Genomic DNA, 26022 nt, shown 5'->3' on the forward strand with positions numbered 1-26022 from the left:
GGAAAAAACTAAAATTAAGGACCATAATTGGTCAAATTGGTTAGTGGGGTACATGGTGTATATGGGAGTGTTTTTGCAAAAGCAACTAGCACGGGCCCCTTCCAAGGCGAAATATTTGGATATTATTTATCACACCTTCTCTTACTTTAGCTTGGGTTCATTATGATGATTTTTTTCAGCGCCATTCAACCTTGGACCCTTCACTTCCTTGAGATTGCCCCCAACCTACACTTTGGTTGCAAATTATGACCCCTAACCATCTGATTTCCAGTGAGTACTCGGACAATGGCCACTTGATGGTAAAATCTGCAGTCACTTCTCTTATGAGTTCTCCTCAGACCCTGTGTGGTTCTTTTCAGCAGTTGTGCTGGGAATTTAGGGTTAACGGTGTATGCTCCCGCCCTCACTGTACTTATCAATATGCATGTTCTGTTTGCAGCGGTCCTCATTCTTTCAGTGTTTGTCCAAAGAGTAAGCATAGGTGGGCTGGTCATAGAGGTTCATCTGGAGCCAGGCAGGCACCCCCCACTGCCAGCTTCAAAGAAGACTTAATCCTGTGGAGTTGTACATATAATGTTGTGGTTGCCTTGGTGGGGAGCAGATTTTATCCTGCTAAATTTGACTTTCACCTAATTCCAAACCATGGTATCTTTGGCATTATTGTAGGTTCCAATCTGGGCGTTTGGGCATTGGCGCTCAATAACTGGCTTGTAGGGTGTTGCTTTATGCTATACTAATTTGTTTTTTGTTTTGCAGGATCTCAGCCTTAGTAGTCTTCTTTTCATAATCATCTAGGGCTCCGTTTCTGGGCTGGTCTTCAAGCAAGCCGGCCTGGCATATGCATTCGGCTGGTTCCTACTGATCGTGCTGCAGTAGATTAACAAAACTTTGTAGAACAAGCCCCTTTTCGGGGGGGGAGGGGAGTGTCCAGTTTGGATTTCCATTTATTTTAGGGCTGGGACCTTGGAGGTTCCACAAGGGATTTGTTTGTTTCAACAGAAGTGGTGGAAGGTTGACCAAGATATTGGTCCGGTTGGTGGCCAGGTGGCTGTGGTGTCATTGTCAACACTAGGGCCCATATGATGTTTTGTGTCGGGCACTGTGTCCGGTTGTCTGCCCAGGGGAACAAAGGGTTCTCCTGGGAGCTGCAACAAGGCTTTTTGCAGTTCTGGTTGGTGAGGTAGGCCAAGTTAAACTGAGGTTTGCCTTGCTTTTGTGGCAGAAGAGTGTGGGTTGGGGTAGGTTGTTCCATATTGGTGTTTGTCTAGAAGACCAGGAACAGCCCTTGCAGATTTTACGGTCCTTGGGCTGGGACCTGCCCCTACTTGGAGGCTCACTGAACCCACCACTCAGTGTTTTGAAGCCTGGGTTGGGTGGGGTAAGCTGGCCTCCCATCAGCAGTGATAAACCTCACAGTTGTGGTGATGTCCGGACCTGGAGCCGGGCTGAATCAAAACCCAGTCCTTCGTCCTGTTCTGGGCAGTCCTCCTTATGAAGCTGAGCCTCATAGGGGGTACCCACACTCTATTTAGCATATGCCTTGTTGCAGGTAATTTGTACATTTAATCAAGCAAGTAGCCCTAGTTCTTCCAATTTGTTCGTGTCCTGTCGTTACTGAGCCCCGGTGTGCAACCTGCATCATCTACTACGGAGGGTAAGTTTTGAATTTGTGTTGAATCTTGTGTTGTATGCAGCTGCAACAACCTGTCCAAACAGCATCCCTTGATTCGACTTACCTCTTCTGGCCTACTCAGCACATGGCCCTCTGGGCCAGTTATTCCCATCTCCAGCATCCTGGCTTGCTCCTAAGGAATATAAATACAATGAAATTAAGAGACTTTATTTAGCTCAGAGTTTTGTTAAAGAAGCCCTCCAGGAGCAAGTATGTCTGCTTCCTTCCTTGTCCCTTTCTCCTACTCCTCTCTCCCTCTTAACAGTAGGGATGTGGATGGACCTTGTGCCATGGTTTGGTCCAAATCTGAACCAAATTAGGACCAAACCATGAGTTCCCAAACTGGTTTGGTTGAACCCACTGGCTGGGCCAGTCAGGTCACTGAACCGGCTTGAATACAAATACGATGAATATTTATTTTATTTGCATTTTTATATAGCACTACTATATAGCACTACTGAACTGCTCGAACCAGCCCAGTTCACAGTGGCCCAGTTCTGCACATCCCTACCTAACAGTTTCTAACAAAGCTGAAGAGAAATTGAGTAGGTAGGTTAAACGTAAAATAAAAGGGATGTGAAATGAAGCTAATATTGTAATTATATTGTTATTAGTTACACTGTTATCCCACCTTCCCTCTAAAAAGCAGAGGGCAATATACAAGAGTTTCCCCCACTTCATAGTATCCTTGCAATAACCCAATGAGGTAGATTAGGCTAAAAGGTAGTGCCTAGGCCAAGGTAACCCAATGAACTTCATGCCTAAGTGGGATATGAACCCAGCTCTCCTCATGCTTGTCAGACATGCTAGTCCAACATGCTAACCACTTCACCATGCTGGCAGCCTAACATTACACAAATTATTATTCAATGTTATATAAAGACAGCTTTTCTTCAACTGATCTATTTTGGGTTTTTTTTGCACAAACTAGCATATTATTATGCAATTCTAGAACATAATACCAGTAATAAGTATTATTATTATGTATAGGGATTCTGCAACCAATAACGTTTTTCAACATTTGCAGACTCAAGGGAGGCTCAATCTAGTATATTTGGTGTGGTGTACACAACTCCAATTCCACCAAGAGTCCCAAACTGGAGGGTCTGTTGCCAGATCCACTGATCTATAATAAGCACAAGTTCTGAGGCAACCTATGTTCAGAGAAAACCCTGTGGTCTGTCTTACTTAACTAGTAAGAAATTCAGACCAAAGAATCTGAAAATGCAATTCAGGCATTTAGAATCTTTGACCGGGATCTAAGCACTCATCTCAGAAAAGTTTCTTATACTATACCAGCACTCCATTAATTTATTTCTGCTTAAGCCCAGTGTCTGGACACAAAAAAGACAGAATAAAATCACCTGTGCAATGATATCTCCATTTTCAGCATGAACTTGAGCTACTGCACCAAGATCTCCCAAGAAACTAAATATTTCATACAGCTGAAAAAAAGAATGCGACAAGACAGTCAGCATCAGGAAATATTTTTATCTTTGCACATTTCTGATTAGCACAGGAATTTTGTTGAAATTCTAAGCTTATCAAATAAAAAAAGGCTCAAAAGCAAAAACTGCGTTCCAAAGAGGATGTCAGTTTGCCATTTAAGATGGACCGTCATGAATCATTACTATTGGTTTAGGCATATGGCTGTTGCTTACACTTGCACTCAGTGTTACCTCATGATCAGATGACTTGTAAGACATCAAAAAGGTTCCAACAAGTAGATTCTTTAAAAAAAAAATTTAAACCCACCAAAACAGAAAAATTACGATTTGTTACTATTACTAACCCAAAGCTGAACATGGGTTGTAAGATGTGATGCAGAATTATGGGGAAACCTTTAAAAACTTAATCATTTCACTCTGAATCGGAGTTTATACCTCCGGTCCTCTGTGCCTTCCTCCTTTACTCATGTATGGGTCTTTTGAATGTTCATTTTATTTATTTTATTTACCTGTTAAATTCATCAGGTGTGTTTCCTTTAAAAGGCTTAGGAGAACTGACAAAATATTTAAACAGCACAAACAAGGAAATTCTTATTATAAGTCAACATGAATCAGTCACATTGATCTTGTGAGATTTATTTGTCACCAAGAGCTACATAAGTATTTAAGAGAGCACCTCCTTTGTCATGAACCATCCCACCTAGTAAAATAATCTGGATTCAGTTACTGTTGCCACCGGCTCATATGGTGGCTACTTGGGACCAGCCTGTCTCTGTACCAGCCCCAGGGCTTTGGAATGCACTCCTTGTCAAAATAAGAACTTCTCAATCTCTGGCTACTTTAAAAAACCCTCAAGACACACCTGTTTTCTTGGGCTTTTAGTTAATTGATTAATTTTAAATTACTTTTTTATTTTGTAAAATTGTTTTAATCATTTTATTGTTTTATTCTTGTATTTTAAATTATGTACACGGCCTAGGGATATACATACTAGGCAGTATATAAATATAATGAATGTATGAATGATTTGCCATTATATTTTAAAGCTTTCCTCTGCAGTCATGCAGTATAAGTTGGCTCAGTAAAAATCATATTCTAACAAGAGTTTATGGAAAGACAAAACAACCATGGAGGTTTCATGTGGTCTGGATGTTCCACCACATCCAGATGTTCCCCCACATCTTCATCAGGGGATTTGGAAAACCAATATTTAGATAGTGGGAGCCCTATTGCATATTAGATCTGCTGAGGTATATGTTCATTTCTCCTTATTACCAGCAGTCTTCATGTCAATACCAAACTAATCACCCAAAGATCTTCTGTCTTCCTTAGTTTATTCAGCTCATCAACTTGCAATGCTAATAGGGTCACTGCTTTCTTCTCAAACAATGTTTTCTGCCATGATTGATATGCAGTGCTCTCTAATCTCTTTCTTTCATTTAATGATCTGCCTAAATGCCTGCATCAGCTGTAACAGCATGACTCCATGTGCCTAGCAGATCATTTCCCACCCCATCCTCCATTTTAAAATACAATGTGCACTGCAAATACTGAATACCCCAGTAACTCACCCAAGATTCAGTCAAATCACTTTATCCTAAGGTTTTTTAGTAATATTAAGCCAAGCATCATTTAATTGTTTTTATTCCGTGAGTGTTTTAATTTTTTTTCTTTTTATATTGTAATTTGGATTGTGTACACCGCCTAGAGATGTCTATATCAGGTGGTATATAAATATGATAGGATAAATAGATCGATGACATTCCCTGCTAGAGAGGACCAAAAGTTGTCCAGCATTCTTTTTGAAAGAGCAGCCAGCTAAATGCTGCTACCAGCAAGGTTTGCAACTAAGACTCCTTTTCAGTTCGTCCCCAACATCTGACACTCAGATGAATATTGCCTCTTAACATGGTGGCTTGATTTAGCTATCATCGTTAATCATCAAAATTTCCATCCTCCAAGAAGGGCAGTTGCAAATTATACTGTGAACTTCAAGAGGCTGCACCAGATCTATGCCTGGATGTGTTCTAATTAAAAGTTTTAACAAAAATGTTGATACTGTATGCACACAATATAAGAAAGCAGTATCACTCTTACCTCCGTGTTTGACATCTGGTACAAATCTTTATAGGCCATGTAAACCATGAAAGAGTTAACTCCTAAAGAAATGGGAGAGTACATAAGAGAAGACTAAGTTAGTTAGCATCCATTCTCATACAAATGGGTAGGTCCAAAAGAATCATTTTCATTCTAATGGGTAGGTCCAAACGAAATGTGAGAAGTAACTCACATACACTGGAATAGGGATCTTTGGCAAGAACCAGCAGCAAAGCAATGCTCTGAAATACGGTAGCAGTCTAGTCAAAATTCTACAGAAATTTAAGTTTTTCACCTCAACACACTGAACTTGCCATTCCCTGGAAATGCTGCTATAGTAGGGCTACCCCCACTCTGCCCTGGTTTATTTCTCACATTATTTCAGAAATTATTCCCTTATAATGGAAATGATAATCAGGCAGTGCTACAGTTAAAGTGTGCATAAGCGATCAAATATACAGTCAACCAGTATATTTGGCAAGTATACAAAGACAGAAGTGACAACCTTTTTCTTTGATGAGTGTCTGCACTTCCTGTTTGACACTGTCATTCCAATGGGTGATGTCCACATGCAGAGCATAATCACAGCAAGCCTTCCCATCGCCCCACTCTCGCCACTTCTCATATGCTTCTATCAGGCTCGATTCAGGCTCAGGGACAACGTGGTCAACTGTGAAAAAAGGTAATACACTCTAGTAAATAAGTTCTAATAAACAGCAAAGGTCTACTGCCTGGAGAGTACTTCCTAAGAACTACCTCCAGGCAGGATATGCAGGATATACTGGGACTATGCAGTCCCCCACTGTTCTATATGACAATGATCAAAGGTTAACTAATCTGGTTTAAAGTAAATAGCACATAGTCCATCAAAGACCAGCTAATTAGATAATGGGCTATTCTCCCAACTCACCTTTCTCTACCTGAGGAACACAAGGCATGATGCAGCATTCTTCCAGTGTGGTGGGTGCACTGTGCACAAACGCTCAAGAGAGTGTTTAATTGGGTACGGTACAGTGGATTGGTTAATGGAAAATAACTTTGGAAAGAAGTGCAAAGAGAAGAGACTTCACAATTAGGAATATTTTAGAACTCTGAAGAACTGTCATTGTTCCGGCAACTCAGGAGGTCTACAGTATTTGACAGTTTCTAAACAGCAAGGAAACCAAGTCAGCACTTCACCTCTTACTGTCTATAATTTCTCAGATACACCCAGAGCGCATTTACCAGAAGAAGAGGAGAGAACTAAGGCACCGAGCTTTGAATTAATAGCTCCTGGCAGCGCACCAGGTGCTTTTAGCAGACTTCTGCTGAGAAGTGAGCTGGAAGGAGCAGGTCCCCTACTCCCCCTCCCTTACTATCATCCCTTTTAAAAGTGTATCTTCCTAAAGCGCAGCCTAATGTATCCTTTTATCACTCCTGATGTAATCCTCAATTTCTACTGCAGTTCTTCCATACAGTAGGCACTGCGGCAGACACTGCAGTTCTTTCGAATAACAATGGAAATGGAGAAGCAGGAAGGAAGAAAAAAATGAAAGTCTTCAGCCAACCGCATTCACACTTGCAGCTGGCCATAAAAATCCATGACTATATAAGCCATAAGAAGCGCAGAAGCAGCAGGGCCAAGCTGTGAGCCAGAGCATGCCTGTGACAGAACCTCCCAAAACAAGAACCAAGAATTCTGCTCCCATTTTAGTTTGTTCTTGTTTACTTCTCAGGCATGCTGGGATATCATTTTGTTCTTCGGCTGAGACACATTTGGGCAGGGTGCCCTATTCTGGGCCATGCAAAATTCTCCTCGGAGATTTAGCAGAGGTATGTATGCTTGGCCCTCAACTTTCTAGCACCAAGATCGACATGTGCAAGATAGAATAATACAAAAAACAGTCAGGGTTAAAAAAAACTTGTGTTACACACACTTTATCTAGCTTGAGGGTATAACTGAAGGTTGTTCGCCACAGCTACAAACAAACAAAGATAATTTGAAGCATATTTTCTACCTTGAAATCTTAAATAGGAAAAAGCATTTGTAGATCATGATGTAATTTCAAATTGGAAAAAGCATTTGTAGCTCATAATGTAATTATCATTATGCAATTTTCATGGCTTTTGAATGAAAGAAATGTTTTCAAAAAAGAAAAAGAAAATCTACTTCATTAAAGGAAATCTTTACACTTCTGAGGTAGCCCTAGGTATGCTTCAAAGAAATAAATTCAAAGGAATTATTTTGCACCTGCATAAAGCTTACCCTAATGAGCAGGCCTGTGGCTTTGAAGGGTCGAATCATGTGTGCATTGGCCCTGGTCCTGTGCAGAAGCAGACACTTCTACAGTTTACCTCAGCACAGAGCATCCTGTACATAGCACCAGGGAGGTCCTTAAAAGGGAAATGGAGCCACAGGAAATCCCAGTATCATCTTAGAAGGCAGGGAGGGAGGGCTGGGAAATGCAGTTCTTCCCAACATTTACCCCACAGAGCTCTAAGGGGGCTTCCCACAGCTTCTCTTCCTTTCAAGGTCCCTCCTACCACAGTGCACAGGATCATTTTGCGTGGAAGTAAGTGGTGGAAGAGGCTGCCTTCTCATGGGGCCAGAGGCAAAGTGCACATGCTTCAGCTTCAAAACCTCTCTCACAACACTAAAACTAGGAGTCAGTTATCCAATGAAACTGACTGCAAGGAAATTTTAAGACAGGCAAAATGAAGGTCTTTTTCCCCACACAGTGCAAAAACCTATGGAATTAATCTGACATGGGATGTGGTGATGGTCTTCAGCGTAGATGGCTTGAAGCAGGGTTTAGACAAATTCCTGGAGTACATGCCTATCAATGAATACTAGCCTTGATGGGCTACACAAGTTCTAGAGGTGGGATAACTCTGAATACCAGTTGTAGGGGAGCAACAAGAGAGGAAGCATGCCCTCAGCTCTTGCCTTTGGGCTTCCCAGAGGCGGGCCATTGTGAGAAACAGGATGCTGGTCCAGATAGGGCCTTGGGCCTGATCCAGCATGGCTCTTATTAATCTTTGCACAGGCCTACTAATTATCACTAGTACATCATATCTATATCATATTATGCACCACAAAAGAATTCAATAGAAATAGGTCATTTACAATGCTACTTCGAAGTACTGCATCTGCTAGTGCAGTAACCAAATGAGGTTCTCCTTGCACTTACCGATCATGGTGGTCCCACCCGCTAGGGCTGCCTTTGTCCCTTGGAAGAAGTCATCCACTGCTGTCATCCCCTTATATGGCATCTGCAAGTGAGTATGAACATCGATTCCTCCAGGGATAACCATCCTCCCATTGGCTTCTATGATCTTCACCCCTCCAGGAACTATCAAGTTGTCTCCAATTTGCCTGATTAAACAGCAACAAAACAGAAGCCAAACACATTTACAATCCCAAACCTAAACAGAATTTATTTATCAAATTTGTACACTGCCCCAAACTTTCATCTCTCGGTGGTTTACAGCAACATAAAACAAGTTAAAACACAGGGGGGAAAACCCTTAAAACAATTTAAAACCACAGTCAGATTAAAAAGCTGGGTGAATAAATAAGTCTTCAAGGACTTTAAAAAGGTTGTCAGAGATGGGGAGGCTCATATTTCAGTAGGGAGCTCATTCCACAGTCTCGAAGCAGCAACAGAGAAGGCCCATCCCTATGTGGCCACCAGACGAACAGGTGGCAACTAGAGACGAACCTCTCTGGATGAGCTCAATGGGCGCTGGGTTTCATAATGAAGAAAACATTCTCTTAAATACTTAGGGCCTAAGCTGTTTAGGACTTTATAGGATATAACTAGCACTTTGTATTTTGCCCAGAAACTTATTGGCAGCCAGTGTAACTCTTTCAACACAGAAATAATATGGTCTCTCCTAGATGACCCAGAGACCAACCTGGCTGCCGCATTCTATACCAACTGCAGTTTCTGGACTGCATACAAAGGCAGCCCCACACAGAGCAGAAGTCAAGTCTGGAGATTACCAGCATATGTACCATTGTTCTGAGGAGGTTCATCTTCAAGAAATCCTCAAGAAATGCATCCTCAAGAAATGGATCCTCAAGAAATGGATGCAGCTGGGGTATCAGCCAAAGCTGACAGAAAGCACCTTTGACCACCACCTCAACTTGAGATATCAGGGCGAGATGCGGATCCAGAAGCACTCCCAGACTGTGTACCTGTTCATTTTGGGGAAATGTGATCCCGTCTAGAACAGGCAGATCAAAATCATCTCGCACAATAAGTACCTTCATCTTATCTGGATTCAGTCTCAGTTTATTATCCCTCAGCCCAATACCACCTCCAGGCAGGCACTTAGGGAGGTTATGCCTTCTACTGATGATGTTGACGTGGAGAAATAGATCTGGGTGTCATCAGCATACTGATAACACCCCGTAACAAATCACCTGATGATCTCCCCCAGCAGTTTCATGTAGATGTTAAAAAGCACTGGAGACAGTATGGAGTCCTAAGGGGGGTGTCATACATAAGCTCACATTTCGAAGAGCAACAGTCTCCAAGTGACACCATCTGTAAAGCAATGCCTCTAACCCCCAACACTCTCAGACATTCCAGAAGGATACTGTGGTCTATAACAGTGTTTCTCAACCACCGGTCCATGGACCAGGGCTGGTCCACGAGACACTGGGTACTGGTCCGTGAGGCATCACTAATAAAATTCATCCCCTCAAAAAACAATTTTGGGCTAGAGGGGGCCACTGGGAACTCTCTGGAGCTCATTTCCAGGCAGCCCTTGCTGCTGGAAAACCTGGATACACTTCCTCAAAATGAACATTATCCAGCAGTGAGGGCTGCCTGGAAACGTGCTCTGGAGAGCTGCCCAAAATTGTTTTTTGGGGGGTGCCTGGGGGGTGGGGGCAAGAGAGGTGACCCCATTACTAACTGATGGTCCAGGAAACTGTGCATGAATAATGCACCAGTCCATGACTCCAAAAACATTGAGAAACACAGGTCTATAGTATCCAAAGCCGCCGAGAGATACAAAAGGACCAACAGAGTCACACTTCCTCTCTCAGTTCCCAATTGCAGATCATCCATCAGGCCAACCAAGACAGTCTCCCCCTCATAGCCCACCAGAAAGCCAGTTTGAAATGGGTCTAGATAAATGGGTCTAGATATTTCATATAACAAAACAGTTATTTCATCCACTACAACTGATCAATATACCAGCAGAACTAGAGCAGCTCTCTCAAGTACTATATTTTTAAATGCCATACTACAATAATGTACTGAAGACATGGCTGACATTCAGAATGATGCACACCCTAGAAGAAAGAAGCAAATTTCACCCATCATCCCTTCCCTTTGCAGCTCTCTGTGCCATCCAAAAAATGTCCAATTATCATGTGATCCTTGATGGGGACATATTTTCAGGAGATATGAGAGAGATGGGTGAAAACTGGCCCTTCCATATAGACTGAGTAGCGTTAATCTAGGTTTCCCTTTTCTTTTACAAATGATGGGGGTTTTAGAGAGGTACAAGCACATTTCATCAGATATATAATTTAATTGGGAGATCCCATCAGAACACTAGCTATTTAGAAACCAATAATTCAATACATTCAATACTAATATCACAACTATACATTTGGAGATCCAATATGGAAATCTGGGTCTATACCAAACTGCTGCAAAATGGTGGGATGAATAGTGTGACTGGAAGTAGCTGACAAGAAGGGAGTAGTTAAGTCTTCCCCTGTTCATTGTATCATGAGAAAAGGCAACAGGCAGAAGGATTAAACAGCAGTGCCCAACCCCACCGTACAAACACAATCAATTATGTCCCCCCCCCCCCGCTGCCATTTTACAGCTGCTCCCAGCAGTGTGTGTCCAGCATCTCTGCTCATGCAGGCCAGTTAGTGCTGGTTTAGCCATCTTTTCACTATTAATTTTGCTTAGCTGTATTACAATTATCTGCACTCTCCTCTTTTAGCCTACAGCAACTTCTTACTATAAGTTCTGATGAGCTGAAAGAAATTGGTAATTCTCTGATTATACTCAGCAAGTCAAGCTTCAGCCTAAGGGCCATTTCATACTTGAACACCCTGCTCAGGGAAGCGTGTCTTTGACCAAGTTTTCAGATCTTCTGCACTAAATGAGGATTTATTTTTTGTAAACAGATATTTAATGGACTTGCACAAAGGTGTGTGATTTTTTTTTGGACATCAAAAGGTCAGTGTTTAATCATAAATTGGATGTGCATGGAATATGATTTTTTAAAGGGTATTTATGTTAGAAAGGGCAGTTGGAGCGATGTTTATTTATTTATTTTTTATTCGATTTCTATACTGCCCTTCCAAAAATGGCTCAGGGCAGTTTACACAGATGTTGCCTTCAGTTCCCGGACAACTGCCACATCTTCAGTGATCCTTCCGAATGGAACTAGATAAGGTGAGAGATAAAAGCCATAGTAAATGTTAATTTACTTACTTGTGGCACAGAGAATGGGTGGGTCATGTGAATAGCCCTGGATTATTCAAGGATAATTAATTACAGGTAAGCAACCTGTTTATCCTTGACATGATCCTGGTTGTATTTAACCAGTTACTAATTATTACTGAGTGATTAGTAAGCTCCTTGTGTAGGTGGAGTGTACAGGCTTACCCTTAAAAAAAAAGTTAGGATTTGTTTTAAGACAACTCTGCCAAAAGAAGCATCTGTTGTAGACCTTATGTCTATTGCATAGTGTTTGATAAAGGGATGATCAGATGACCAGGTAGCTGCACATCTAATATCATCAACAGATACACCCAGCAAACTGGCTGCTGAGGAACCCACTGCATGTGTGGAAAGTGCCTTAATTTCAATAGGTGGTTCCATTCCCTGACACCTGTATGTTTCAGTTATGGCTGAGACTATCCATATTGACAATCTTTGTCAAGTTATTTTCTTCCCCTTCATATCCTCTCTTTAGGATATAAATAAAGCATTGTAGTATTGTCCTTGCTGAAGATCTTTGCCCTTTCTAGGTAGCAGGCCAATGCCCTCCTCACATCCAAGGTATGTAATTTCCATTCTAAATGGAAAATAGGTCTTTGTTTTATGCCTCCCCATTATTCTCCATGCTGTTAGTTTCAATGTGCTTACTTCTGGGTGTAAGATCTTTCCTCCTTCCATGTACAGGAGATCCAGTTGTAGTGGTAATGTTCTCATCCTGTCCCTGGACAGACGCAGGAGGGTTGGATGCCACACCTGTCTCTGCCAAGGATGCAATTGGTCTTGTGGTGCATTATCTTAACTCTTGTAATGAGAGGAATACATGTAATACAACATCCTGTCTCATGTAAGCATAAATGCATCTCCCAATGATTCTTTCCCTATGCCTGCCTGTGTTCAGTATTGGCTGCACTTCTTGCTCTCTGGAGATGCAAAGTGGTCTATCTCTGCAGTTCCCCAAGTGCTGAATATTTCCTTTTAAGTATTTTGGATGGATATTCCATTTGTGAATATTTGATCAGGTGATCTCTCAAGCTCAAGGTGTCCACTTCTATGTTCTCTGTCCCTCTGATGTGTATTGCAATGGGGTGAATCTGGTAGGTTATGCACCAGGATCCAGAACTGTATGGCAAGATTGCCCAAGTGAGGGAACACTGCCCCCCACCCCAGGTTGTACACATATGCTATAGCAGTGGTGTTGTCCATTACAAAACTGGATAGTTTTTGCTTATAATAGTGGTATGAAGGCTTTCAGTGCTAGGTAGGAAGCTAGAAGTTCTAGTAAGTTTATATGTAATTGCTGTTTTATTTCTATCCACTTGTCATTCAATAGGTGTGTGGCAGGTGTGCTCCCCATTCTGTTTTTTATGCATTGGAGGTCACAATCACCTCCGGAAACATGGGTTGAAATTGCATCCCTGTGGTCAAATTTTCTTCATTCTTCCACCACCGGAGTGTTTCTTTTATTTCCCCATTTTGAAAATCTAATGTCCCCAGAAATCATAGTTATAGGGGTGCATTCTTATTTTCGTATGTAAAATAGCTGCGGTGCAGAGGGCCATCAGCCCCAGTAATATTTGGATTTGTCTTGCAGTCAGATATGTACATTGTATTACCAATTCCACCTGCTGCTTTATCTTGTCAATTCTTTCTTCTGGTAGGAATGCCTTCTGTTTTTCAGTATCCAATACTGAAACTATGAAAAGTATGGATTTTGTAGGGTGCATTTTGGACTTCTTGTGGTTGACCTTTATTTCCAATTGGTGCAACAATATCATCATGTCCTTTAGGTCTTGTTGCAATTTGTGTTAGGAATGAGCTGTTAGTAAACAGTCATCCAGAAATAGGAATATTTCTATCCCCTTGCCCCTCATAGTACGTAACTATGACTGCCATACACTTGGTAAACACCCTCGGGGCAGTAGAAATCCGAAAAGGTAGCACCTTGTATTGATACACCTGGTTCCCAATGAACCGGAGGTATTTTTTGTGACGTGGGAGAATCCTGATATGGAAATATGCATCCTTCAGATCAACAGCCACAAACCACCTGTCACCTATCAGCAATGGAAGTATGGCTATTATTGAGATCATTCTAAACTTTGTGGTTTGTATAAAGTAACTCAATGCTCTCAAATCTAGGACAGGGTGGATACCCCCGTCCTTTTTTTAGTATTTGAAAATATCTTGAATAAAATCCTCCTATCTGTTGATTCTGGGGGAAGTGTTCTATAGTGTTCTTCTCGAAGGGTTGTGACTTCCTCTGGAAGTTGGAGTTGGTTGGGTATATTTTATACCCTGAAAAATTGGTCTTGTGTGGAATTCTATGGCATAACCGTTCTGTACAATGCAAAGTACCCCTTTGTCCGTTATTTGTTCCCACCTTGAGTAGTGATATGCTATTAATGGGACTTCCATCGCAGCGTTTTGTTGGGGAGTCTCTGAGAAAAAGAACAAAGAGAGGGGGGTAGAAAAATGACGCAGCACCAGAAATCGGAAACAAAAAGAGAGGAAGACTCCCAAAGGTGCTGGTAGATTTCTTTGAATTTATTTAATTTATCTTTTTACTGATGCATTTCATATGAATAAGTTCAGCACTGCCTAACACATTTCAAGCTGAAATACTCTTCCTCAGAGGCAATTCTTAAGTAAATAAAGTTGATCACAATAGGTTGAGTTTGTTTCTCTGGAGTCTCTGAGACATCAAAGACTTTGTTTATTGCCCTCGCCTTGCTTTTGGTAAGATTTGTTCTATGTGTGTAGAGCCAAATTTGATTCCTCTCCATATTTCTGTAATCTCTTTTGTCTTGGCCTTTGTACGGTTGTTTGTACATCCCAGAGGTTGGTTGGAAGTGTATGATTCCTTCTGTTGTGAAGCATAGCTTTGTTGTGTTTGAGGTACTGACAACATTTTAGCTGTCAGTTTAGACTTTTTAAGTTTCTCTAGAGTTTAGTCTGTCTCCTGACTAAATAGACCGTCAACTTCAAAAGGGAGGTCAATTTTTTCACATGTTTTGTATCTGCAGAGTTGAAGAGCACAGCCATGCATGCTGCAGCCATATTTTTTGATTCACAGTCCATCAAGTGCCTTACTGTACTAATATACTATCTTTTTATGTCTGCTGATTTTATCTGCAACTTACCTCGATCTTTGCTTCAAAATTTTCTGGTTTAGTATTAGCAGTTTATTGCAGTTGTCCCCACAGTGCATGCTGGTATCTTAGCATACATGCCATGTAATTAGCTATATGCATGGATAAGGTTGATGTCAAATAAAATAAAATAAAATAAATTTTTGTTATGGTCTTTGACCAGCATAAAGTAGATTATGTTAGCAGCTATGCTTAATCTGCTCAGCTCCCAGGAGCCTCCCTGTTTGCAGTTGCATCTCCAGGCTTGGAGATATAGGGACAGTACTAGATGGTTTCTGCCATGCCTGTTTAGATGTTTGCAGTAACACTTGAAGCATTGGTAAGGCTGTGATGTTTTAGCAGTTTGAAGGAACTTTAATACTGGGTCATGTACTTCCTCTGCTACTTGTTTCAGATCTAAACACAATATATTTGCCATGTCCATAATCAGGGAATGGTAAATCCTGTGTTTCTCCTTTGGGGAATCTGAAGCCTTTTTCAGAACCTCGTCATCAGGTGATAGTTCAAATGGGAATTTCAGTGCATTTGGATTCACCTTCATACTCTTTCAAGGATTCCTCTTCTCCTCCACTATCCCCTTGCTGTTCACCTTTTTCCTCTTCTGCCATCTCTTCTGCTTGGTCTTCTTGTGGAGAACTAGAGGAAGTGGAAACTGTGGTTGTCATTTGAGTAGTAGTTGCTGTCACCAGTTCAGTCATTGGCAAAGTGACTGTAGTTCTCACATCTGGTAGTGGGTCTATCACTACCACTGAGATGCAGAGACTGTATTGGTGGCTAAAATGACATTCAACAGCAGAACATGCCTTCATCTTCCCTTGGTACATCTTCTGAGTAACGCAAGAAATGTCTTTGTCGGTCATATGTTCTGCATGGAATGTAGTGCTCCTTTGAACCCACTCGTACCAGTTCCCATCTATAGGAGATGGTATAGGAGATGGTACGATGATCTTTAGGTTGATAGTTACAATCCCCTCTGCCATGATCACACCAAGCTGATGGGAACTGTCTCATTTGGCTGTGATGGTACTGATGTGCCCTCCACAATTGTTTCCAGCTAAACATTCAGTTCCTGTTATCCTCTATTGGTGATCTTTGAGGATTGGGTGACATTCATGGTTCTTTGGAACGTCTATCACTTCATCATCACGTCCCATGTTCCCTCTCAATGAATAAGCTGGGGAGTGGGAATACTCTCTGGAATGTATCGTAGCTTTTGGCATATTTGTTATTGCAAAGACATTGCAAGGCTGCGGATCATCTAACATTATGGGGCATCTTTACTCTTGGTTAAGCTATACAGTGTTAAAATAGTGGATGCTTTTGGCCCAGATGATGACCTCACAGTCGTAACAATGTTTAATGTTGAAATCTTCGAAGTCAACTCGGTCGATGGCGATGGCATTAATGCTTTCACACATGTTTTTTCTCTTTGTTGACATTGACACCACAGTAAAAGAGATTGAAGAGGCAGTCTTTGATGTCATGTGGCTCCGTGTCGACCATTTCTGAAGCTTTTTCATTCTCTCTTTTTGGTCATCTTCCCCATGTGGTTGTTTTTTGGTGGATTTTATTTTCCCTTCTTTGCCCTCTTTCAATGTGACTAGAGTACGCAGAATCAGCATCTACATCTAAGACTGGACCGACACCAAGAGTTCTACCAATGTAGAAGCCTCCACCCAACCATACCAATGCCATGGTGCTCAACCTTGATGGGGTAGCAGTTGATGCCAACATTGATGTCAGTGTCTAAGGTTTTGCTGGCATGCTCATGCCTGGTCTCAATAACACGTTGTATGGGCATCTTTCAAACCAAGTTCTCTGATTTTCCTCATTTGTTTCAAAAATGACAAAACAGATTTTAAATGTGTTTGACTTATGTTCTTCCCCAAGGCACAGAAAATACAAGTCGTGCTTATCTGAAGTAGGAAGTTTAGCCCTACATTTATCACACCTGTTAAAGGTTTTATGATCAGTCATGAAAGACCAAGGTGGGCTCTGTAAACAGAACAAAATAATCAATTTCTCAGGTACTTCAATAATTAAAACTCTCAAGTTCTTGGAGGAAGTCCCTCCTGATACAGCTAGAGCAGCAATCGGAAAGGAACTGAAGTCAACAACGCTCCAACCACCCTTTCTAATGGATGCGCATGAATGCTGGGTGGAGCAAGAGCATCATGCAGAGCTTCAGGGTCCTACTGGTTTGGCTACTGTGCAGGTGCAGACCCAGTTGTATTGTGAATACAACTGGGATAACGTCAAGGATCATAAGAACTACCTTGCTGGATCAGACCAAAGCCCACCTCATCCATTGTTTCCAAAAGTGGCTAGCTAGATGCCTAGCTATCAGGCAGGGCATGAAAGTGATGATCACCCTCTGTTTATCCTCAGTATTTGGCCTCTAAACAGAGAGGTTCCATTTCACATAGTTATCATGGCAAATAGCTGTTGACTATCCTTCACGAATAAGCACAAAACCCCCTTCTTTATTACATGTATATTCCCGCCTTTCCCTGAGGAGCTCAGGGCTGCATATGTTATTCTACCTCTTCCATTATGTTCTTAGAACCTATGAGGTTCTGCATGATCGGCCCAAAGTAACCCAGAAGCCTCCAAGGCTGAAGAGGGATTTGAACTTTCAACTCTCTACTTCAAGTCTGATGCTAATACTGCACTGGGTCTAAGTCATCTATTCTAGTAGCCCTCAACCATATATCATGCTAGTGAATTACATGGGTTAGATGTTTTGTGTGAAGTCATCCCTTTTGTATGTCCTAAACCTCCCATAAAGCAGCTTCACTGGGTGACCTCAAGTTTGAGTATTATGAGAGCATAAGTACAGTCTTTCTTGAGCCACACCATTCACTTTATATTCTAGCTTGTTCCCCTTATTTGTCTTTTTAGTAGACCAAAAAATGACTGGCTTTCCCTGCAATAAACATGAATGCAATTACTGGAAAAAGATCAGGCTCCCTCTTCTGTGTTCATTGTCAGAACATTTAAATGGACATGTACTATTCACAACTGATGGCACTACATTTGTATTTTGCCTTTACCACGAGAGTAGTTTTTATACCAGTGTTTAAAAAGGGAAAAAACCACACAGACACATCCCAATTCCTTAAGGTACAAAACTTAGAATTACTTGTTTTAGAGAATAAAAACCTCCCAAATAAAATGACAGAGCTTCAAAACTCTCCCTATGTTTTTCCAGAATTTTGTAATTCTACTGTCATCAAAAGATCTCAAAAAAAAAAAAAAAAAAAAAAGAAAGAAAGAAAGAAAAAAGGGGGGGGAGCCTTTTCTTAGGAGCTGATGAAGAATTTGCTACATGTTTAGGACATTAGCAGACATAGCCTTAGGCACTCAGTACAATTTTTAGCAACAGTACATTCATTGTTGGAGAGGAGGTCTTGTGGTAGCAAGCATGACTTGTCCCCATAGCAAGGTCTGCCCTGGTTGCATATGAATGGGAGACTTGATTGTGAGCACTGCAAGATATTCCCCTCAAGGGATGAAGCCGCTCTGGGAAGAGCAGAAGTTTCAAGTTCCCTGAGAGAGATTCCTGCCTGCAACCTTGGAGAAGCCGCTGCCAGTCTGTGAAGACAATACTGAGCTAGACAGACCAATGGTCTGACGCAGTATATGGCAGTTTCCTATGTTCTATAGCAGTGCTGGAAAAAACATCTTCCTGCTTGAATCTTCTCTTTCCCTGAATGGAAATACCTTTTTACTTTTTTGCCAAATACAGGATCATCACCAAAAAAGTATCACATGTATTTTGGGCTACAGTGCTTCCAACTCTTCTGCAGCACCTGTACTCAAATTTTTAAAGGATGAATTTTTAAAGCTTCTTGAAAGGATGTTCCACGTAACATTCTGACAGGTACATGCTTATAGGAGGGTCAAACGTGCCCTCATTACTAGATTACTGTAACATGTTCTGTGTAGGGCTGCCTTTGAAAAGTGTTGTGCTTCATTGCCACTAAAGTTCTGACTAGAGCTGGTTTTTCAGATCATACAGTTTTGTTATTATATCAGCTCCAAAGACTTCTATTCCATTGGAAGTTATACTACATGCTACATATAGTACTGAAACAAGTAATTCCAAATACTTTGAAATCCTAAGCAGTTTGGAACCTAGATCCTTAAAGGACCATGTTTTCCCACATAAACCTGTCTACCAGCTCAGGCAATCAGGTTGGAACCTGCTCCATGCTCCACCACCATAAGGTATAGCTGGTGAGTGCATGAGAGAAATGAGTCCAGATCTAGAATTCCTTGCACTCAGAGACTCCGATGGTATGCCAATGAAATACTATTTTATTCCAGCGGGCCTATCATTTTCTGACACTTCCTTACCTGCTGGCAGTTTTCTTTTTAACTGTTATATATAAATTGTGTTGATTGTAAACCGCTTTGGGCACTCCATTGTATGTGATGAAAAGGCAGGATATCACTGTTTTAAATAACATAAACAAACAAACATGTCCCAAAGCTTCCTTTACAGCTCTTTCCGAATCTATGCACAAATGCTTGCAGTCAGGGTATTAAGAAATGTATTCCACTATCATTACTTCTATAAACAAGAGTGCCTGAAAGTCACAATCTCCTTTGAAAACAATACACCATCATGTATACCAGGAACACCTGTTATGCTGAGTGTAATCCTGAAACAACTCCCAACTGCCACTTTCACCAAACTGCTGCTAAAACCAAATATTGATTCACATCAAAACTGGCACTTTATGACAGGTCACAGCTTTCTATAATACCAGGAAGGAAGGTTTAAAAACAACAGTGCACATTATCAATGAGCGCATGACATCTGAAAACCGTTCTGAATATTCTGCAAAATAGTATTACTTTCCAAGTGTCTTTTATGGCATCAAACCAGAACTTAATAAATTGCCTTTCCCCTCAGGCTTCAAGCACTTGGAAAGTTTCCTCCTCAATATTTTTTGATTTCCCTATTGCTGCTTTAAAACTATTTCCTGAAAGAAAAGCCTAGTTATTTGAGTTTACACTTTAAGGACAAAGAACATTCAAGTTCCTTGGCTATAAAATATCCCACAACTCAAACCCAGCTGCACTGGGATTTAGTCCTAATTGCATGTATTTACACACTAGAATAATTTCAGCCTTTAACCACTGAAGTCATTACTGTGACTCCATAAACACAACCAGAAGCCAGATAAAACATGGCATCTGAGCTTTTGCCTAAAATCTCTCAGAATCTTAAAGAAACAGCTTCTTTAAAGCAAACCTTCACCAGCTTTAGCAGTTAGAAATGTAAAATTATTTTTATGATGCAGTAGACAAACCAGAAGCCAAAATAAATCACACTTGTCTCTTCTGTTCAGTGCAGGATTTCTCAAAAAATATGATAGTTTAAATGCACTTACATGGACTAATGTGTTGAAAATGAAGTAACAGTAGACTTCTTGAGATGAACAAGAAGTCTACACCCAGTATAAGCTGGCATGGAAGAATCCTATTCCACTCTTCAAGGAAGGAGAATATTCTGACTACTAACAAACAAGCAGATAACAAGCTATGAGAGTTGTATACTCACTTTATAAGACCATCCTCCATGTAAATGTCGGCATAAAATGACTGATCATCATTGACTATCCGCCCTCCTTTAATAAGAAGACGATCACTCTGTGAGGGGAGAAACAAAGAAAAATGAATGCCAGAAGTTATGCAGATGTATATATGTCCTTCACTTATACACAAGAAGGCCGTTCACATGGCTGGGGACTGGCAGGCTTCTCCCTGCACACAAACAAAATCAGCTTTAAGGCTCTGCCACTCACTCAGCACACAAGCCACACCACAGGAAGTGGCAGAGTAGTGAGTCACAGGAGGAAGTCCTCCAGTATCCCTCAATGCACTGCGACGGGTGTGAAGTACATTGGGAGATTCTCCCTCAGCTGGGCATTCTTGCCACCCCCAGCTGTGTGTGTGCTCAGGCTGCCTGAAGCCCACACACACACAACTGGGCACCTGGGTAGAAGGGCACGCCCAGGCCCTCTCCCTAGGTCATAGCCTGAGGCAAAACCTTGGGCTACCCAGCAGGGCAGTGCCAGGATCAGCTTCGATCCCACAAGCAGCCCTACCCTGGGAGGGCTGCACAAGGCCATGTAAGGCTGCTCGTGTGAATAGCCTTATTGTGCCCACAGTGGGGGTGGAAAGAGTAATACAGAGTGCCACCATACTGAAACTGGTTAAATCAGGCCAAAACATTATTCAACAGCAAGCTCTCAAACAATCTGGGATTAAGAGGACAGAGGTTTGGTATCATAGTCCCCAGTCAGTTTGCTAGGAGTATTTTGGAAGGGGGGGTGGCATGTAACAGAAGACAACAAACATTAGTTTCTGCTGCCTTCAGCCATTCCCAGCTGCTAACTCATCCCAGTCACCAGACCAATTCCAGTGCCTGAAGAGCCCAAGGCCTCCTAAAGAAGCCTCACCCATGAGGTTCCCAGCCTTGATTGCCGCCCTTCTCACATCACACATGCACACACTATCCTCACCTAATGGGTTGCTTCATTAATCTGTAAACAAAGTTAATCCACACTTGCAATGAAGTACAGAAAATCCTTTAGATATGGAATTTAATGTCTTTTGTGAAGACAGCAAAAATTCCAAATAGCTAAGATCACTCAAATGACCTGAGTTTTGTTGTTTTTGTTTTAAATCCTTTTTGACTTTGTCATCTTGTAGAGAACCATGGCCTATAGTAAGGCTTGTACATTCCAAGTGGAAGAGTGGTTTGGTAGGCAAGCAGAAACTGAGGCCCAAATCTTTTTTATATCCCAGAACAGATCAAGGAGGAACAGTCCATTCCTATCTCTCTCCAGTTCATTCCTATCTTGTACCATCCATAGTCTGACAACACACCACTAGCAAGAGGCAGGATCAACCAAAAGGCAGCTGAATGGGAAGCTGTGACCTGCTGGTGTCCCATTATGGTATCTTTCTCTCCAGCACTGGCACAAAACCATCCCTGATTAAGGACAGGAGCTGCTCTTCTCCTGCCATTGCAGTCACAGTGTGGACACACTTCAACAAACACAGTGTAGACAGCGCCCCCCCCCCCAAGGTCTCAGAATTTTGAAGAAATTTTTGAGTGCAAATTGCACATGACATGGAAAGGTAACATGATGCCAAAGGCTGAAAAATAAATTTAGCTGTAGAGTAGTTTAGATGAACAGAAAGCATAAAAAAAGGAGCCCCTGGTGGCGCAGTGGTAAAACTGCCGCCCTGTAACCAGAAGGTTACAAGTTCGATCCTGACCAGGGGCTCAAGGCTGACTCAGCCTTCCATCCTTCCGAGGTCGGTAAAATGAGTACCCAGAATGTTGGGGGCAATATGCTAAATCATTGTAAACCGCTTAGAGAGCTCCGGCTATAGAGTGGTATATAAATATAAGTGCTATTGCTATTGCTATCAAGCTAAATTTGCATCTTCGGGGCAGAATACTTACCAAGAGCTAACGTATTACAAATGAGGACTCAAAAATGTAAAAATCAGGACTCAATGTAAAATGTAATAATAATAATAATAAGTAGAAGTAGAAGTAGTAGTAGTAGTTGGTACTTTCTGTAAACATATGATGAAGTAATAAACATGCACATAGTGTACATACTGATGTTTCTTAAGTTCATGCTCAGCTATAGTACTTGGGCATTTTGGCCTACTCCTATGTTCACTTCCAGCAACAAGAATCTTTAGACTTTTTACTTAAGGCACTCTGTGGGTAGGGTTATCAAATTTACCCCAAATACAATTATTTCTATAAACTCTGTTTCACAAATGTAGTAACTGCCTAGCTGTTTGCATGGAACATGTTCATAGCCAAAACAGTGATATAAGAAATATGCTCAAAAAGAACACTATGGATGGATACATCACCAAAAGTTCCTTCCCTACTTGGCATGGAATATTGAGTTACATTACAAACAATCTGCCAACTTCCACAGAGCTGATCGAATGAAGTAATCTCACTATTTGCAAACAAGAGGCAATTTCATCTAGATGCTTCCCAGAGTGTTCCTACTATTTCTAAGAGTTTTCCTCTAGTAAGCAGTCAACTTGAAAGATGAAATGATGATACAGCTAAAGTTACAGCTAAAAACTGACATACAGCTTCATAGAATCCACTGGAAGGGACTAAAGGTTTTTTAGCTCAACATGCTGGCCAACAGAAAGACATCATAGCTTCCCACTGACCAACCGAGTGTGCAATAAGAAGACAGCAGGTGCATGGCAGAGCAATGCCTGAAGAGAAAACTGTTCCAAAGACTCCAGGAAGAGCTGATTAGTATTTGGTGGCCAAAACTCTGTGCAGGAAGAAACTGTGCATAAAACCAACATTGGTCTGCAGGTCCAGGCCAAGTTTATCCAATTTAACATAACACTTTTCTTACAGCTACTGAATTAAGCCATGATTCAGTCAGGTATTAGACAGGTGCTTGAAGTCTTCCCATTAATTCATGGCCATATTTCTACCCACAGGGTACTCAAGAGGCAAAAATCAGAGCAAATCATATATAAAACAAAAAATAAACTATAACCATTCATGAGATAAAAGCCAACAAATCTTTATAAGAACAATATATCTGTTTTATGTTCCTGGTGGGATGTGGGGAGGGGTCTGCTTTTTTCAGAACAGTAAGCTATTACAAATGGTTTAGAATGCAAGATGCTGTACAAAACAGAGAAGTGGCACAGTCCTTGCCTCAAGTGCTTACAAAAGTGCAGGTTCCCATTTCAGAAAGTTCACAAGTTGAATATAATCTTATCAGAGATGACACTGGATACTATCGAACAATTAGCAGCAGAATCAGTAGGGTCTCACAGGTATTTTACACATGCTGATCAGGTAGATTTGTAACTTTCCCCCAATCATATTGAAATATGTCTTTGGAAATTGGCTGGCTGTAGGTTATCGCACATACAGGGCTCCTCAGTGGCAAGCATTCAACAGGGAACCCAATCTGAGTCTGATTTCTACATTAGAACTTGAAAAATGCTAGGCAGGCACCACCTTGCCATGGTACCTATTTATTACATTTATATACCACCCCATCCAAACGGCTCTGGGAGGTGTACAGCAACAACAATAAAACCCACAAATCAAAAGAGCCAGTGCAACTGTTTTAAAACAGGCATAATATGATCTCTCCAGGTTACCCCAGAGACCGGTCTGGCTATTGCATTTTGAACTAACTGAAGCTTCCAGACTACATATGAAGTAGAGTGCACTGCAAAAGTCAAGTCTGGAGGTTACCAGCTGATCCACCACTGTTTTGAAGGTTGCCCTCTTCAAGGAATGGACACAGCTGCCGAATCAGACGAAGCTGGTAGAAAGCACTCCTGGCCATAGCCTTCACCTGAGATACCAGGGTGAGATCTGGGTCTAAGAGTACTCCCAAGCTGCGTACCTGTTCCTTCAGGGGGAGTGTAACCCCGTCCAGCACAGGATGTTCTAACTCATCCCTCAAATTTTAATAATTTTTAATAATTTAAAAAACTTAGATGTTAACTATTTTATTCTATTGTTTTTATTGTCATGTATTTTAATCTGTGACTTTTAAATATTTTAAATTTTGTATACTGCCTAGAGATATACATACCAGGTGGTATAGAAATATGATAAATAAATAATTAATAAATGCTGATCCCCTACAATGAGCACCTCCATCTTGCTTGGATTCAGTTTCAATTTGTTATCCCTCATCAAGCCCATTACTACCTGTAGGCAGGCATTTAGGGAATGAATGCCATTTCCTGATGATGAGCATGACAAGAAGAAATAGATTTGTGTATCATCAGCATACTGATAACACCCAACACCAAATCTCCTGATGACCTCACTCAGCGATTTCATGTAGATATTAAAAAGCATTGGTGAAAGAAGTTACCTAGAATGTACATTACAGAAATAGCTAGAAATTAATTCACAGTGTTTGGGGCTCAGGCAACGAGGAAGCTCCCACAGGGCCTCGTCCCTCCCTTCCTGGGGCATGCTCCACTTGCTGTCTCACTGCTGCTGCTCCTGCAGCAATTACCAACTTCTCATTTGCCTCCTCCCTGATGAGGGGTGACACAGACACTCCAGCCCCCAGGTCAGCACTTGGCTTATAAACAAACTCCACACCCTGCTGGAAGTATAGGAGACTAGTGGATGGATAAAGGTACATGTATGTGAATGGAAGCCCCCAGAAGCATTTATATAAATGTATGAGAGGTTTGGTGGAAGGAAAGGACTGAAGCATTCAGAGTACGCCCGCTGATCTCAGTGGGATTTAATTCTGTATAAAAGTACAGAGGACAATCTATCATCTAGGCAAGAAGGACAGGCTTTTTCCTCTCCCCACTTTTAATCTATTTGGTAAGATTCAGGACCCAAATGACTATGTATTGTGAGGATTGTAACTCAAGCTTATGCAGCATTAGGTAGACCAACTTTTGCATACGATTGGGCAATGGCAAGTGTATGAGACAGAGCCATGGTTGTCTTTTGGACTAGAAACTCTTGACATCTGCATGAAACTATATGAATCAGTAGAAACTCTGTATCTGTTGTTTCTTTTCTCTTTTTGCATATATATTTGTTTATATATGTGATTTAAAGTGTAAACTGAAGTGGCATTCAACCAGCTGAATTATGCACTTTTAGTTCTTCCCTTTTGCTTAAGACAAAACTGGAATCTGGTTTATGTAAGGATGGAGATGGGGTTGTAGCTCAAGGTAGAGCATCTGATCATGACCTACTGATCCAGATAAAAATCAAACATTCATTTAAAATTGCCTGATTGACCAATTGTTTGGCAGGTAGAGCGGTAGGTAGCACCCATCATGCCCAACCACCCAATCCGTTTTCGTGTCCCTAGGAGCTACTCATGGGGAACAATAGTGTGGTTTGAGTTCCCCATTGTTCCCTATGGGCTAACCACTTGAACCGGTTCAAGTTGGTTTGTAGAACCAAACAGTCAGCCGGTTGGTTCGAAGGAACTGGTCCATGAACCCAGCAGTCAGGTTTGAATTAGGAAAAGCTACCCCGGTTTCTCCGCTACCTTGTTTCCTTACAATCACTTCTACCCAGGTTTCCCTCCCACCTTAGTTCCACACAACTGCAAATTGGGAGGACACACAGCTTCCAAACCTAGGTAGAACACAGTTTTGAT

General features: G+C 41.4%; 1 protein-coding gene across 4 annotated transcripts in view; it reads right to left on the bottom strand.

The window, feature by feature from the left end:
- The window catches only part of DPYSL3 (dihydropyrimidinase like 3), a 104623-nt gene that overhangs the window by 24694 nt on the left and 53907 nt on the right, over positions 1-26022 (bottom strand). For all 4 annotated transcript variants that reach the window (XM_053289112.1, XM_053289115.1, XM_053289114.1 and 1 more), the window contains 6 exons: positions 20400-20488; positions 8388-8572; positions 5723-5887; positions 5218-5279; positions 3037-3117; positions 1737-1805 (listed from right to left, as the gene is read on the bottom strand). In XM_053289112.1, the coding sequence (XP_053145087.1) occupies positions 1737-1805; positions 3037-3117; positions 5218-5279; positions 5723-5887; positions 8388-8572; positions 20400-20488 (651 nt within the window). The remainder of the gene's footprint in view (positions 1-1736; positions 1806-3036; positions 3118-5217; positions 5280-5722; positions 5888-8387; positions 8573-20399; positions 20489-26022) is intronic.

This window comes from Hemicordylus capensis, chromosome 2, assembly GCF_027244095.1.
Source record: "Hemicordylus capensis ecotype Gifberg chromosome 2, rHemCap1.1.pri, whole genome shotgun sequence".
Lineage (NCBI taxonomy): Eukaryota > Metazoa > Chordata > Lepidosauria > Squamata > Cordylidae > Hemicordylus > Hemicordylus capensis.